Source organism: Ailuropoda melanoleuca, chromosome 4 (genome assembly GCF_002007445.2).
Source record: "Ailuropoda melanoleuca isolate Jingjing chromosome 4, ASM200744v2, whole genome shotgun sequence".
Taxonomy (NCBI): domain Eukaryota; kingdom Metazoa; phylum Chordata; class Mammalia; order Carnivora; family Ursidae; genus Ailuropoda; species Ailuropoda melanoleuca.
The window spans coordinates 21,197,147-21,214,846 of NC_048221.1; the positions used below are offsets into that span (position 1 = coordinate 21,197,147).

The following is a 17,700-nucleotide window of genomic DNA, read 5'->3' on the forward strand; positions in this document are numbered from 1 at the left end:
CCCATCAGGACCTGTGAGCCATCCTGGATTAAAACCTAGCCTTAGCCATGTGTGCTTCTTCTAAAATGCAAAAATACCTGGAACTGAGGTTTGGCAGTTAATTATTTACTTACACGTTTACAGAAATTAGTGTAAAACTGGCCTGTTTCTTAAAAAATGAAGACTGTTTTCTTCCCAAGATGTGGATAAAACCCTTGCAGGAGAGCAAAGGGAATTTTGGTTTTACAGAGGGGGCTCCACATCTCTCAGGAGATTCAGGCAAAAACCGTGCAAAGGAAACACAGGCAAGCCAGCACACACTGCCCGCTGCAGCACTCTGCCCAGAGCTGTGTGGCACCATGGGCCCCGTCAGCACCACGGTGTCCTGGGCTCCCAGAATCCAGACCAGCAACACCAGTAAGCCAGAAGAGGGCGGGCTCCCACGGGCTAGCTGGAGAAAGCACAGGGAGCCCCCCTTCAGAACATTAATTCAATGAAATTACTCTCCCAATTCCAAGATTCCAACATACAAAACATCTAACTGGAACACAACCCAGTGCTGAACTGGGGACTACTAAACCTAGAATCGGTGTCAAATCGAAGTTCGCTTCAGGGAAGCGTGTGCAGGAGCTCTCTATCGGCTACTGAATGTGGCACCACTGGAGCGGAAACCTGGAGGGAGCCTGAAGTAAAAGCCCTTAGTAAAGCCCCTGCAGGTGGTGGGAAGGCTGTGCCCCGGGTGTGGACGGTCTCCTCTGGAGTTGGGCAGTCTGACAGCCCTAAGCACATATTTAACAACAAGGCTCTGCTTCAGTTATGATTTGTCTGCAGGACTGGATAAAATGCAGTCATTACAAATGTTACAGAGGACTCTTCAGTGTCCTGGAAAAAGGATGTGAAAAGTAGGAGGTACAGGGTGATCCTATTTTTGTAAAAAAACAACCACACACATCCCAACCTAACGTACAAATAAAGAAAGGGACTAGAAGGAAACAGACTAAAACACCAACAATGGGGTAGTAGGATCACAGATGATCCTAGAGTTCTTTAAGCTTTTTCTGCCTCTTACAAATTTTTGACAATAAGCAGGAAATCAGGGTAGAAATAAATGAGTTAGTAGATTCAGTAACAAAGAGAAGGGGGAAAGTCATTTCTTCATCTCTCATATATCACTAATTGAATTTATGTTGTGATACAAATACTTACTCGGCCATGAGTTTGGCTATGCGGTGACAGTCATTCTTGTCATAAAACCAGATGCTGTATATTGACACTTGAAAAACAAAGAAGAAAAAAGATGAGGGGAAATGAGTTTTCAACATATGGGTGTATGTAAGTACCACATAAATTACCATGAACGTCACAGAATTTACCATAAACCCTCAAACTGTTAGGAGTTCCTCTAAAGAAAAAAAAGCCTCTCCCCTAAACTGTTTAATAAAATTATTAATAAAATTAGGATAGGTAAAATATCCAGGTGAAAACTGAAAAGTTTGTTTTTAGACACGATTACTAGATCTCACGGAGCCTAAGGAGCCACTAAGTGTACACAGCACCATTATTTTACATATTATCAAGAAAGAGAAACACTGCCAGTTAAACTAAGAATCAACATTGATTTTAAGATGCATTCCAAATGGATAGCAAAATGCGGAAAAAAAAAAAGTGTCTCAGTTATTGAAAACTAAGTGCACCCATCAGCTGACCAAACACCAGAACCTCTACCAGTCTCTTGAAGCTTGAAATACGGAATCAGTAGTTCCAGTCAAAACAGCCACCAGCTCCAGACCCAGTGCATGACCAACACTATTCACCCAGGAACTGGAAGTGCTGGGGCTGGGCTCAGTCTGTCACACTTCTTTTCCTTTTTCATTCCCAGCATGGATGGTGTGATCAACACTAAGAAAACCTTCAAAAGATATTTGGTAAACAGGTAAATGAACTTTATTATTATTGAAGATAACAAGACTAAAAATGACTGCAAATAGTTTTTGAATAAGGTGGAGTAGAAATACTGAACACTAAAGTCAAAATAAACACAAGGATAGCCAGGGCTCACTGCTACCACGTGCACCCATCATGACACTCACAGATAGCCTGGCCCAGGTTGTACCTTCCTTCCTACTTACGATGACTGGTGTAGGAAATGCAGGTATGAATAGGACGTTTTTTTAAACTTTTTAATTTTTTTTTAAACACACGAAGTATGATTTATTGGTGGGCGTGAATAAGGAGGGGGGACTGCCGGTTCTCATGAGTGCAGAGGCTGCCATTTGTCTAAGAGGCCACTACTGGGGATTTTTCTGACCCAGAGCCGTCTGGGATGAGCTGCTGTTCAGCCATCATGTCTTCAGATTCGTCCGCATTAAACTTAGCAAAGCCCTACTTCTTGGATATGTGGATCTTCCGGTGGCCAGGGAACTTGAACTTGGCCCTTTGTAATGGCCTTAATCACATGCTCCCTGCTCTGCAACTTGGTAAGGATGGACATGATGACTTGGCCAATGTGGACCTTGGCCACTGTGCCCTGGGCCTTTTCAAAGGCACTGTGCAAATCTGTCTGGAGCCCCTCAACCCCAGCACAGGACAGTATCTTGATACGGATGACGTGGAAGGGGTAGAGCCGCACTGAGATGTGACACCATCTTTGCTGCAGCTTTTCACCATGTACTTGTTGGCACAAATATGGGCAGCCTCCACGGCTTCAGAGGAGAGCTACTCATATTCTTATTCATCTGATATCATGTGGCCACATAGTAGGTACTCATCCACTTCTGACTTCTTTTGCCTCAGGTCAAAGATCTAGATCTTGGCATTAGGGACACCTCTATGGAAGTGAGACTTTGGATACGGCTTGTTCTTACAATGCTGGTCACACTGGGTCTCGTGATGGCCCATGGTGACACCAGGATCTTCGGTGGCACCCCGAAGGAAAAGAGCTAAACTTTTAATTTTGAAATAATTGTAGCTTCACACACAATTATAAAACATGAACACAGAATACGTGTGCCCTTTGTTTCTTCCAATGGTACCTTTCTGTAAAGTTGTAATGTATCATAGCCAGGCTTCCGACATTGATACCGTCAAGATCCAGAACATTTCCCTGGCCACAAGGAACCCTGGTGCCCTTTTATAGTCACACCCTCCTCCCTTGGTCCCTCTCCCATCTCGACCCCTAGCAAACACACTAATCTGTTCTCCATTTCTTTAACATTGTATTTCAAGAATGTTATATACTATAAATGGAATCATACAGTATGCAACTTTAGGAGATTGACTTTTCCAATTCAACATAATTCTCTGGCTATTCATCCAAGTTGCTACTTGCATCAATAGTTCATTCCCCCATGCCCTCACCTTTTTTTTTTTTCTTTTTCTTTTTTGCTGAGTAGTATAGGATGTACCTGTCAACCATTTATCCACTAGAGGGTATGTGGTGTGTTTCCAGTTTTTGGCTATTACAAATAAAGCACCTATAAATGTTCATGCGAAGGTTTTTGTGTGAACACAAGTTTTCCTCTCTGGGCTAAATGCCCCAAAGTACAATTACGGAGTCACAGCTGTTGCACGTTCAGTTTAATAAGAAACTCTTAACCTGTTCCCCAGAGTGTCTGTGCTAGTTTATATTCCTACCAGCAACATATGAGCAATCGATTTCTCTGCATCCTTGCCAGCATTTGTTGTTCTATTTTTAACTTCCCCCATTCTGATAGGTGTATAGTGGCATCTCATGGTGGTTTTAGTTTGTATCTCCCTAATAGCTAAAAATGCTGAACATCTTTTCATAGGCTTCTTTGTCATCCATATATTCTATTTAGTCAAATGTCTGCTCATGTCTTTTGCCCCTTCTGATTTTTTAAAAATATTTAAAAAATATTTTATATTTTAAAATGCTTGAAAGAGAAAGCACAAGTGAGAAGGGCAGAAGGAGAGGGAGAGAGGATGTGAAGCAGACTCTGTGCTGAGAAGCCTGGTGTGAGGCTCACTTCCATGACCCTGAGATCACTGCTTGAGTCGAAACCAAGAGTCTGGCGCCCAATCAACCGATGCCACCCCCTAACTGATTTTTTTTTTTACTGCTGAATTGTATAAGTTCTTTTTATATTCAAGATACTAGTCCTTTGTTGGATATGTGTTTTGAGAATATTTTCTCCCTGTCTGTAGCTTGTTTTTCGTCCTCTTAATAAGGTCCCTCAAGAGCAAAAGTTTTTTTAATTTTGACAAGGTCCAATTTATCAATTTTTCCTTTTATGGATTGTGCTTTTGGTGTCAAGTCGATGAATTTTTTGCCGATGGACGCCTTGTTCCAAAATTTTCTCCTATGATTTTTCCTAAAAGATCCATAGTTTTACACTTCAGTCAGTGATCGACTTTAATTTTTGTATAAAAACATTTAAGTTAAGGTCCCTTTTTTTTTTTTTTTGGTCCAACTGTTCCAGTATTATTTGCTGAAAATGCTCTCTTCTCTTTTTTTAAAAAATATTTATTTTAGAGGGAGAGAAACTTTAGCAGACTCCTAAAGGAGCCTGACTGAGCCCGACTCAGGGCTCAATCTCACCCTGAGATCAGGACCTGAGCTGAAACCAAGAGTCAGATGCTCAACCGACTGTGTCACCCAGGGGCGCCTGCTCTCCTCTCTTATTGAGGAATCTTTTGTACCTTTGTCAAATAGCAGTTGGGCATTTTTGTGTGGGTTTATTTCCAGATTTATTTTATCCTATTTATTCATGCACTTATGCTTCCACCAATACCACACTGTCTTGATTACTGCTGCTATATAGTAGGCCTTAATATTGGGTAGAATAATTCCCCCGACTTTAAGCAGCTTTTCCAAATTGTTTTAGCTTCTAGGGCCTAAGCCTTTCTATATAAATTTTAGAGTAAGTTCGTTTATGCCTACAAAAATCTTTGCTGGTATTTTGATAGAAAGTGCTTTAAACCCACAGACCAATTTGGAAATAGGTGAATTTGTACTATGTGGAGTCCTTCAATACACAAGTACAGTCTATTTCTCCATTCATTTAGGTTTTTTTTTTATTTCTTTCATCAGTATTTTGTAATTTTCAGCACACAAATCCTATACAGGTTTTGTTAACTTTATGCCTAAGTACTTAATTTTCTTTGTAAGGATTATAGATGGTAGGGTTTTTTAAAAAACGTTTATTTTTTTTTTTTCAGTAACCTGTACACTCACTGCGTGGCTCAAACTCACAACCCCGAGATCAAGAGTCACATGCTCTTCTGACTGAGCCAGCCAGGCAGCCCTAAACGGTCGTTTTTAATTGTGACTGATTTTTGAGTGTTGATCTTGTATCCTTATACCTTACACCAAACTCATTTATTAGTTCTAGGAATTTGTACCTAGATGGTCCTCTTATTTGTGAATAACACTTTTATTATTTCTTTCTTTCCCCTTTCTATTCCAATAGGGAGGCCTATTTTCCTTTCTTGCCTTACTGCAATGGTTAGAACTTTCAGTGCTGTGCTGCATAGCAGTGTTGACTGTGGACATCCTTGCCTTGATCTCAATCTTACAGGGAAAACGTTCAGTCTTTCACTAGAAATATAATGTTGGCTGTAAGTCTGTTGTAGATGCCCTTTATCAAGATGACACAGTTCACTTCTATTCCTAACTTGAGAATTTTTATCATGAATGGACATGATTTTTTTCCTGCATCAAAGCCTATTTCATATTCAGTCTGTTGATATGGTGGATTAAACCGACTGATTTTCAACACTGAACCACCTTTGCAGATCTGAAATAAAACCCATTTGGGCATCACTTATATTTCTTTTCTCTATATTGATGGGTTTGCTACTATTTGGTTGAGGACTTTTTTAACTAGTTCATGAGACACTGCTTTGTGGTTTTCTTTTTTTTTGTACTGTCTTTGCCTTGTTTGGGTATCTGAGTAATACTGGCTTTGTAAAATCAGTTGACAACTGTTCCCTCCTTGGCTGTTTTCTGGAAGAAACTGTAAAATTAGTGTTAATTCTTCTTTGAATTCTCCAGTAAAACCATCTGGGCCTAGAGATTTCTTTTTCTTTTAAATTATTAATTCAATTTCTTCAGTGGCTAAAGGATTATTCATGTCATCTATTTTATCTTGGCTGAGTTTTGTAGTTTGGGTTTTCAAGGTCCATTTCTTCTCAGTTATCAAGTTTGAGTGTAAAGTTGTTCATGGCATTAGCTTATTATCCTTTTGGTGTCTGGAGAATCTATAGTGATATCCACTATTCTATTCCTGATACTGGTACTTTGTGTCTTCTTATTTTTGTTAGTATTGCTAAAGGTTTACAATTTTATTGACCTTTTTTAAAATTTAAAAAACTTAGCTTTTTGTTTCATTAATTTTTGTTTTCATATTTTCAACATCATTGATTTCTTCTGCTCTCATTTTTATTCTTTCCTTACTTCTATACAGAAGTATATATGCTTTGAGCTTATTTTGCTCTTCTTTTTAAAATTTCTTGAAGTGAGAATTTAGTAGGCTCTCAGCCAGTGTCACTTGAAGGGGTGGGAGGAATTCTCCCTGGCTAGGCCACCTGGTGTGCTTCTCCTGGAGAAGGGAGCCTCTAACCTTCACAGATGAAGACTGCTTCTCAGGCTACGTTGGTGATGTGAGTCCTCACTCCTCCTCAACCCCTACACCTCCCCTTCACGGAAGGAAGGGAAAGGATTCCCTTGGTGGCCACTTATTGTCAGTAGGGCTTCTAATCCTTCCTGGGCTCACCTGATACTGTTGGCAGGACTCCCACTCGATCCAGGAGGGGAATACGCCTATCTGATCTGCCTTGTGATGAGAGGTTGGAAGTCAACAAACACCAGACTGGGGTCCCCTTCTTCTGTTGGGTGAGAAGTTTTACGACCCTGCTGTTGTGTTGTTTTGCCAGTTCTGGGTTTTCCTCTTCCTACCTTTCAGAGTTCTCCTAATTGTCTTTTGTGTTATTTCTGGGTTTTTATAGTTATATTTAACAATGAGAAGCAAGGAGAGACAAATCTATGCCATCTTGTTTGGATGAGAAGTCTCATTATGCATTTTCATGGAAACACTAAGTGGCTTAATAATCAGAGGGAAAAAAGTCTTAGAACTGTAACTAGAACTCAGGTATTCCCATTCCTAGGCCAGTAGTCTTGACATCACACAGGCACTGCCTCATTACATGAAATAACATAAAATTTTTTATAGAAACAAAAAGTTAATGAGCTTCAATTATGCTTGAAGACTCAAGTTAACACATAAAAGGGTATAAATAATCAAGTTACAAATCATACAATAAAAGGATAAGAGAATATAGGAAATATAATGCTAGAACAAGAAACTTTAAATAGAGGCGCTTGTGTGCTCAGTTGGTTAAGCATCTGCTTTGGCTTGGGTAATGATCCCAGAGTCATGGGATCAAGCCCCGCATTGGGCTCCCTGCTTGGTGGGGAGCCTGCTTGTCCCTCTCCCTGTTCCTCTCCCTGCTCATGCTCTCTCTCTCAAATAAATTAAAAAACAACAACAACAAGAAACTTTAAAGATCCTTTTCATAACTATTATTTGAACTCTATCAACATACATTGATATGTATTGATATATTAATATACATTGAGAAAGCCAGTTAGAAGCTTTTTTAAAATTGAGGTATAACTGACATAACATTTTAGTCTCAGGTGTATGGTGTAAAGATTTGTTATTTGTATGTATTGTAAAATGATCACCATAGTAAATCCAGTTAACACCCATCACCATACATAGTTACAAAATTATTTTCTCTTGTGATGAGAACTTTCAAGATCCACTCTTAGCTACTTTCAAATATGCAATATGGTATTAACTATAGTGACCATGCTGTACATCACATCCCCATGACTTACTCATTCCGTAACTGGAAATTTGTACCTTTTGACTCCCCTCCACCCATTTTACCTCTCCTCCCCACAACCCAGACAACCATAAATCTGTTCTCCCTATCCATGAGCTTGTTTTTTTTTTTTTTTTAAATTTTTTGCTTAAAGATTCCACATATATTGGGGCACGTGGGTGGCACAGTTGGTTAAGTGTCTGACTCTTGGTTTCAGCTCAGGTCGTCATCTCAGCGTTGTGGGATGGAGTCCTGTGTTGGGCTCCGTGCTCAGTGCCGAGTCTAAGGATTCTCTCTCCCTCTCCCTAACCGCCCCCCCCCAATAAATAAATCCATCTTAAAAAAAATTTCACATATAAGTGAAATCATAAAGCATTTATCTCTTTCTCTTTATTTCATTCAGCATAATGCCCTAAAGGTCCATCCATGTTGTTGCAAAAGTTAAGAGCTCATTCTTTTTTTATGGCTGCATGATATTCCACTCTGTATATATACATTTTCTTTATCCATTCATCCACTGATGGACTCTTAGGTGTATCCATATTCTGCCTGTTGTAAATAATGCTACAATAAACATGGGGTGCATTTATCTTTTTGAATGAGTGTTTTCATTTTTTTTTTTCAGATAAATACCCATAAGTGGAATTGCCAGATCATATGGTGGTTCCATTTTTAATTTTTTGAGGAAGCTCCATATTGTTGTCCATAGTGGATGCAAAAATTTACAGTCCCAGCAACAGTGCACAAGGGTTTACTTTTCCCCACATTGTCACCAACACTTGTTCTTTCTTGTCTTTTTGATAACAGCCATTCTGATGTATATGAGGTGGTATCTCATTGTGGTTTTAATTTGTATTTCCCTGATATTAGTGATGCTGAGCATCTTTTCCTGTACCTCTTGGCCGTCTGTATGTCTTCTTTAGAAAAATGTCTATTCAGAACCTCTGCCCACTTCAAATCAGATTATTTGTTCTTTTGTTATTGCATGTCATTGAGTTGTATGAGTTCTTTATATAATTTGGATATTAGCCCCATATTAGATATATGACTGGCAAACATTATCTCCCATTTGGTAGGTTGCCTTTTCATTTTGTTGATGGCTTCCTCTGTTGTGCAGAAGCTTTTTAGTTTGATATAGTCTCACTTGTTTATTTTTGCTTTTGCTACTTTTGCTTTTGGCATCAAATCCAAAAAATTATTGCCAAAACCAATGTCCAGGAGCTCACTACCTATGTTTTCCTCTAGGAGTTTCACGGTATCAGGTCCTACATTCAAGTCTTTAATCTATTTTGAATTTATTTTTGTGTATGATTTAAGGTAGTAGCCCATTTTCATTCTTGTGCATGTAGCTGCCCAGTTTCCCCAACACCATTAATTGAAGAGACTGTCTCTTCCCCATGGTATATTCTTGGCTCCCTTGTTGTAAATTAATTTGACCATATATGTGTGAGTTTATTGCTAGGAATTCTATTCTGTTCCATTGATCTATGTGTCTATTTTTGTGCCAGTACCATACTGTTTTGGCTACTAAAGTTCTGTAGTATATCTTGAAATCTGAGAATGTGATCCCTCTAGCTTTTTTCTTCTTTCTCAAGTACGCTTTGAGGGGATCTTTTGCAGTTCCATACAAATTTTAGGACAGTTCATTTTATTTCTGTGAAAAATGTCATGGCAATTTTGATATGAATTGCACTCAATCTGTAGATTGCTTTAGGTAGTACGGACATTATAACAACATTAATTCTTCCAATCCAGGAGCATGGAATATTTTTTCATTTATTTGTGTTTCCTTCAATTTCTTTCATTATGTCTTAAAGTTTTCAGTGTACAATAAAAGCTGGTTTTTTTTAAAAGAACTTATTTATTTATTTGAGAGAGCGAGAGAGGGAGAGAGAGAATGCGCACACACAGAGGGAGAGGGAGAATCAGATTTCCCACTGAGCAGGGAGCCCGACGTGGGGCCTGATCTCAGGAACCCGAGACCATGACCTATGTTGAAGGCAGACGCTTAACTGACTGAGCCACCCAGGTGTCCCAATAAAAGCTATTTTAATGGCAAATATTTTGCTTCACTCTGAATTAAGGTCATTTTATTCTACAAAAAACTTCATGGCCAATCATAACTTTAAAGTTCCCTTTCTGATGGAAATAAAAGTTTAATTGGATTTTTTTTAATTGTCATTGTAGAGGGAGCATTCATACATAGAGTGAGTGAATAGCTTCATTTTATGAAGATCATGAATGTGAATTTTTTTCCTACCCTGTTCATAAGGGGACTTCGCCGGTGGAGAAACCCTCCAGTTTCACTAAAACTGTCCTTGACTGTTGGGCTCCACATCTGGCTATGTGTCATGCAGTGACTGTGCACACTACCACCAGGCACCCAGGCTGGCTTCTGCTTTCTGAGTGGTCATTCAGTCTCCTGGAAGAGTTTTCCATGTTTGGACCCAGGTTCACAGCCCCTCTTCTGCTCACAGAACTTCAAAACACCATCAATATTTCAAACAGAATCAATGTCTAATGCATAATAAGTAATTCTGGAATATTTTACATGATGTAAGTAAATAGGCTGAACTTAGCTTTGACAGCCCTTTGACAAGGAACACAGAGGAGGCTTTGTTAGAGAGGAGATACTTATTAAACATGATCTTCTGCAGGGTCTTGGTTATGTCCCTATTCCTCGCAGCTAAGGATTGCTTCTACGTCGAGTAAATCAGATTCGGCTCTGAAAAGACTCCATATATGGCAATTAAACACAACCATCTTTCTTTAAATATGTCTATTTCAATCCTGGCTAAAGAACACACAAAACACAAGAGTCCGAATACAAGACTGCAGTTTTCCTCTAAAGGACACACCCCTACAATTTACAGTGACGAGAAAGTTTATGATAGGCACTACATCAGGCTCAGAGAAGAACACACAACATTCTCTGGGCTAAAAAGGGGCATTTAGTAATGTTTTCAGAGGGGGCTGCAAACCCAGCTCTTAAGAAAGAATTTCATATTGATAATCAAAATAAGCCCAACAGAGCTGTCAACTTATGTTGACAATACTTCACTTACATCCTCCCCTTTCCCTTTGAAGAAATACACTATAATTTAGAAATAAGACACATGCCTTCCACTCTTGTACATTATCAAATAAACTGCCAAAAAAGAGCCAAACACTTTCAAAGGCATGTTTGCAGAAGAAATAAAGATAAGGAAGCCATAACGATAGCTTAATGGGTAAAGGATAAGAGTCACACTCGATTCTGCCAAAAGCAGACCTGTAGAGGTTCAGACACGCATCCAAGAATCAGCTCTGTCTGCCAACATATCAAATGCTCAGTGCATGCAGCTGGCAAGAAGGCCCTGGGAGCTGCCCCTGAGCCTGTCACTGTCACCAGTGAGGAAAGACAGACAAGTTCCCAGATAGCTAAGATCACGGAGGACCCGTCTTCAAGCCAAAGCCAAGTATTCTTTCCTCAAGAGAACTTCCACTCTATGGCCCAGCACATTCTGTGAACAATTCATTTGCTGAAACGTCCTGAAATAATTTTCCTTGGTTAACTATAGCACAGACGATTTAGGGACTGGATGATACAGTACTATTTTGCTCTGGCAAAAAATGACGGCATCCTGATTTATAAATGGCTCTTCTCAAGATGAAAGCAAACTATGTAGTTATTGGACCCCCACCATAGAGTGTGGCTGTTAACAACTGTCCCAAGTCAGTCATGCTGTACAGGCAAGTCACTGAAGAGTTAGGGGGTGTGGTAGGGCATTTGATTACCTTGAGGTTGTACTTCCATGAAAAATACCAAAATTCAGAAAAGAATACCCAAAATTAAATGTTCCCTTTGCTTTTTAAATGACAGCAACTTCTGAAACTGTGAAAAACAACACTGAAGAAGATTAAAGGTATTAGATCATTTAATATTGAGAAATTTTAAAAAGCTGAGGGGCAAGAGTTTTCCATTTCCCCAGACAGCTCTTTTGAAGATCTAGCAGCCTATTATGATTTGATGTTCCATCTCACTCTGCTTCTCATCTGGAATGGTGTATGGCACGCACAAGATCAAGAAAACCCAAGTTAATTTGGATCCTTTGTAAAATCCCTTGAGACTTCTTGAGATGCTGTGAAATGTCACAAAAACAGAGCTGGGAATCACTCTCGTGCACATGTTGTCTTTTTGATTCATTTATTATTTAGATCTGACCTACTTTCTAAAAGGATTTGAGAAGGTTGGAGATTTTCTCATTATGGTGCCAAGCAGAAAAGGGGCTTTGATGTAAGCTTTTTGGCAATGGTGTTGAGAGTTATACATTTCTAAAGATGATACTGACAAATATGCCCTACACTGGGAAAGAACAACAAGAAAATGTGCTTTGAATATAGCCAAAAACATTTAATCTAGACATAGGGAAAATCCTTCTGACTATAAAAGTAATGTAAGAATGGAATAGATTACAGAAACATAAGCCTGCCCTGGCTAGTGAAAAAGCAAATGCCCCTGCTTGGACAGATCATTTCCTTTAAGACCAGAATAAGCCTGACGGCTCCACATCAACATGAAAAGGCTCGGAAAGAGGGAGAAGAGAAAGGCTCTGAGGTGGAAGGTAGAACGCATGTGGACAGGAAAAAGGGTATGGAGCCAGAGCCTGCCCGACCTAGGATTCTGACAGGAGATTGTGGTAGGTGGCAAACAGGCAGGCAAGGAAACTCCACAAATCTGTGCATATGGCTGGTAAACATGATTCGGTTGCCTTTGATGTGCTCTTTAAATCAAGTCTGAAACTATTTACCAGCAATACTGCTTCCACAGTCCTCTTTAACACTGTAACCTTAGTACAGGATTCAGACGTGTGAAATGATCATTGAATTTTTGGAGGGAAATTAGGAAAATAAACCCCAGAATATCATGACTGTTTGTTCCTATTACAAACTTTCTATTCTTAAATAATGGGCAAGCCCAAATACCACAGTGAGTCACACTAGGGTTTTGTGTGTGCTGCCAGGGTTAATTGCCACAATTGCCACACAGTACTGGCCACTCCTTAAGGCGGAGCCTCTCCTAGGTGTGTGCTGCAAGTGATTATGGGTATGCCAAATGTTGGACCTGTCCGTCCCCTGGTGGGCTATTCATCTCAGCATCCCGCACAGAAATGATCATTTTTATGTATCACAAGGGACAATAAAGGGTAGGAAGCATGGCCCCTGGCCTCCATGGAGTCTTGTGGGCTCCCCGAAATCTACACGTAGGGCTCTGGAAAATAGTTCAGATAGTGGTGTAGGAAAAGGGAGACCTTCTTTTCTCTCCCTTCCCTAACTAACTTCTCTGTAACATATTTTTCTGTCACTTTAGTAAGAGGTCATCCAAACCAGGGCTGTAAGGCAGGTGGCCAGGAGGCTCACCCACGCGAGGCTGTGGTGGGGTTGGAGAGGCTGTGGCACACACGCCTCACCCAGAGCTCCCGCTGACTCCCAGGGCTTGCAGGGATGCAAGTGCTATGCGGCCTTCACAAGAAGAAACGCTAGAAATCCAGCTGTGTGTGTGTGTAAAATGTCCTTATTTTTAAATGTTGGTAGCAAATGCTTATCCCATGCCTTCCTTTTAATTCAACATCAACAGCAACAATAAACCAAAGAAAAAACCCAGCTGTGCGTGCCTGAAGTAGTGACCCTATAAGTAGCTCAGATCCTGGATCCTACAGGGGACCGAACCCCAAGGGCTCAGGCTTAAGGTTTCTTCTGCTCACTTGAGTGGCTTCAAATCTTCTTGGATTAGTGGTTACTCTGTTTCAATTTCTACCTCCACCATAAACTTCACTTTGTAAACACAGGATGAAACCTATATACATACATATTAAGAACACATTTCTGCCACTTAGCTATAAGTAACTGTTGCTTTCCTTTGTGAGTTCTCAAAAGAGAAAATGTTAATTATTTAAAGGAGATAAATGGTGCATGCTCTGTTAACTTTTAAAACATTTACAATTAGGGTAACACCACATACACAAAGTTAAAATTGCTTTTTACCTGACAACACTACTTTAGGGGGGAAAAGCCAGGACTTAGTGAGACATACTGGAAAGAATCTGCTTTGGAAATCTGGAAATGTTCATGGACTTAGGAACAAAGTTAACCAGAACCTTCTGGTAGAGGCTCCACTAGAGGTCCTCCTAGAACACTCACCAGTGGCCTACAACAGATAGTACGCCATACAGACATTTGAAACTTCTGACCTCACAGCACCACCAGGTCAGCCCTGGAGTCTAAGTCACTCTATGTTTTCATGGTGTTTTTACCTCGTCAGTCTACTAACGTGGCAACAGCAAGACTCTTTCCTTATCTTTGTCCAGAAGGCCAGTTTAATGCAGTTGCCACAGATCCTTTCTCCTTCACTGATAACAGAAGTCACACCAACCACAGCAGTGCTGCTGCTGATGGTGGAAGACTGCCTTTCTCCAGGCTGGTCAAGAAGCACCGTGCTGAATTCAAAGATCACAGGAAATGGACGGTGGAGCTTTTAAAATTGCTTATAAGTTCGTCTTTTAGTCTGGAGGTAGAAGTCACATTTTTTTGACTTGACAAATTGTAAACTTCTCTTGCAAGGACATTTCCTGCACTGTGCTTTAAGTCTGAAGATTTGTGCAAATGCCAACAGCCACCTACCATCTCTACTGTTCTGAGTCTTGCCCTTGAACTGAGAAAGGCCAAGCAGAGGCAAAAAAAAAAAAAAAAAAAAAAAAAAACNAAAAGTACACACTACAGTATTTCTTCTACTAAAACTTTCCATTTGGCAGCTGCATTTTCAACACTATGGAAATGAACCACCCTGCCTTTTCTAGTGATCTAATTTTAATTAAAAATGTTCTCTATCAAGAGACTGATGCCCGATATAAAGGAAAAGTTGTAAGTGAAGTGGAAACAAAGGGGTACTTCTCACAGGCTTTTGGAGGTAAGTTCTTAAAAATATTACATAATAATAATATTTTTATCTTTAATTGCTTGTTACAGTGATTTGTTGTTGTTAAGCAGGTTATAAGGCAACACACTTTGTTCACTTTTTCAAAAGTACTTTAGGATTATAGAAACCATCTGAAAATATGAAAAATGGTATTCAGTGGGAGATCTATGCCTTAAGGTGCTGGACGGAGGAAACAACAATTGTCCTTGTTTCTTTCAGCTAAAAAAATAAAAATAAAAAGCCAAGTCTAATATGCACATAAAGTAAAATAATGTTGTTGTTATTTTTTGGCTAAAACCACAAACATACAGTGGTCTAAGGAGGGAATAAAGCTGGGTCTGAGAAAAGAAAATCTAGACTGTATACTCCTTTTAATTAATGGATCAGTGTTGCTGCTAAAAATGATCATGGAAAAAAAAACATGTAAATACCCTCACGGTCTCTGGTGGATCAGATTTTCAATAGTGCTGGCCTAATCATTCAAATTCAGCTGATAATTTTCTAATCATAAATCTTAAATCATTAATTTTTATCATTAATTAACAGAGCTGTATTAGGAAGAAATATTCATAGCACTGGGATTAATAAGTAACATATTTCATTAAAAATCTTCACCCTTACCAGAAAGGTAGAGTTCTGACACTAAAAGTTCTAACATAATGACTTCTGCTTATAATTCTCTAAGAAAATACAACAGAACCTCAGGACTAAAAAGATAACTAAAATTCCTTAAAAGTATACAACAGTTTTTATCAAAATGGTATAGCACTTGATAAGAGTACTTGGAAAATGACAGATGTTCAATAAGTGTCACTGAATAAGATGTATGTTTGAGTTAAATAATCAGCCAGTTTGTTTAAAAACAAAGGAGAAGACAATACTGAAATAATTTTTGCAAAAGGAAATCATTAAATGCCAAAATTGACTTTATGGAGCTTAATGGGACCACAAACTTTTAACTTTAGTATTTTCGACTAACCAAGCCGCAGTGTAGACTGCCTAGCTGTAACAAACAGAAAAACCAGTTTTGCTTGCTTTTACTTTTTTACTGATTCGTGTACCAAATTTTGGAATAAAAAAACCTTTTCAGAACGTTTCACAGAGTCAACCCTCCCAAGTCCCCTCCCTCTTCGGGAGCTTTGTACTAACACTATTATCTTTCAATGAACTTTGCTGCCCACCCAAAAAACAAAAACAAAAAAACCCTTTACAGAATATTCTTGGGGGGCATTTCACAATTCAGTCATAAAGAGGTGCCCACAGAAGTAGAAATCAAAAGGAAAGCACCTTCTAGGAGAAACATACGCAGTAAGGTACATTGCTTGTAGCAGGTGCTTGCCAAATGCTTGCTGAAAGAATGAATAGTGGATAAGAGCAGCATGACCTCACTGCACAAGAGTGGAGATAAGTGCCCTGTGATAAAATCAGAAATGTACAGATCCTATATCTGCTTTTGCAGAGGCCAGTCTCTATATGGAGATTAACTGTCCTGATACCATTTTCTGAATAGGACGTTCCTCTTAGCATTTTCTTTAGATGTGATGGGAGAGATTTGAAACTACTGACCCAACATTTTATTGTTTGTGAATGTATTCAGATCTATTTATTCCTGAATACATTTTGTTACACTATGTTTTTTCCCTAGGAAACTATATACATATTCTAAGTTTTAAATGTATAGGCAAAAAGTTCTTCATAGTGATTTTTTAAAAAAAATGTGTATTCCCTATATGTAGTTGCAATACATAAAAGATATATACATTATTCCTAATATTGCCCATTATGCTCCCCCCTCCTTTGTCATTCTTGGATCAATCAGATTATAGGGGAGTTTTTGTTACTGGTTTCAATCTGTTGTTCTACTGCAATTTCTATGTTCTGCAGTTAATTGCCACTCATCTGTATTTTCCTTCAACTTACCCCAGGTTTCTCTTTTTTCTTAACTTCTTGGGCTGGGAGGCCTACATTCGGTAATTTTTACAGAATTCTAGTATGTATTTGAAAAAAAAAATGCAAATTCTCGAATTGCTAGAAGCAGGGCTCTTTATACGCTCATTAGATCAAGTTTATACTGTTTAAATATCTCAAAATCATCTGCTTTATCTGTCAATTACTGAGGTGGCCTGTTAAAATCTCCCATGATGATTAGGGATTTTTAACTTTTGACATGTATTTCTGACATATACTAGGTATGTACCAGTTTGGAATCATTTTATCTTCTAGGGAGTTCATTCCTCTTATCATTACGCAGCAACTCTCACCCTGATGTTTTTCACCTGAAATCTATCATGTATGACTAACATAGCTACAGCAGCCTCGTTGGGTTAACAGTTGCCTGATACACTGCATTCTATCCTTTTACTTTCAATCTTTCCAGGTTTTTGAGTTGTAAGTTTTTTGATAACATTATTCACAAATTCTGTATCTTCATCCAGTCCCACAATATCTTGTAACTGGCAACTTTAGTACACTCAACATTTTGTTCTAGTTACTGACTTCTTTATTTCTGCCCCTTTATGTTGGGCTTTCTATTTCCCGTGGTGTTCATTCATTTTTTTTCCCACCCTGGTTTGTACTGGTTTAAAAGACTCCCATGTTTGTTTTGCAGTGGTTACCCTGAATCATTTAAACACGCACAACTTGATTTAAATCTATGGTTAATCAATTTATCTATTCTCACCCCAGTTGTGGGATGCTTTAGATCTGAAGAGTTTTTACCTGATGCTGTTGGTATCTAGTATTTTTGCCTCACCTTTTTAACACCTTCTACTCAGACTAGTCATCTCACTGTCTTATGTAGTCCATGCTTATTTTGATTTACCTCCTTTTCTTCACTTAGTAGTTTATAAACTTCATTTCTTTCTTCTGTGCTCAATTTTCTTCTTTCTCTTGGACCCCCATCCTTTTTTGGATGAATT

General features: G+C 39.0%; 1 protein-coding gene and 1 pseudogene across 2 annotated transcripts in view; both read right to left on the reverse strand.

Moving 5' to 3' along the window:
- DCP1A (decapping mRNA 1A) overlaps window positions 1-17,700 on the reverse strand; it is a 57,548-nt gene that overhangs the window by 27,668 nt on the left and 12,180 nt on the right. For both annotated transcript variants that reach the window (XM_002918986.4, XM_034658473.1), the window contains one exon: window positions 1,186-1,252. In XM_002918986.4, the coding sequence (XP_002919032.2) occupies window positions 1,186-1,252 (67 nt within the window). The remainder of the gene's footprint in view (window positions 1-1,185; window positions 1,253-17,700) is intronic.
- On the reverse strand, window positions 1,261-8,049 carry LOC105237504 (annotated as a pseudogene).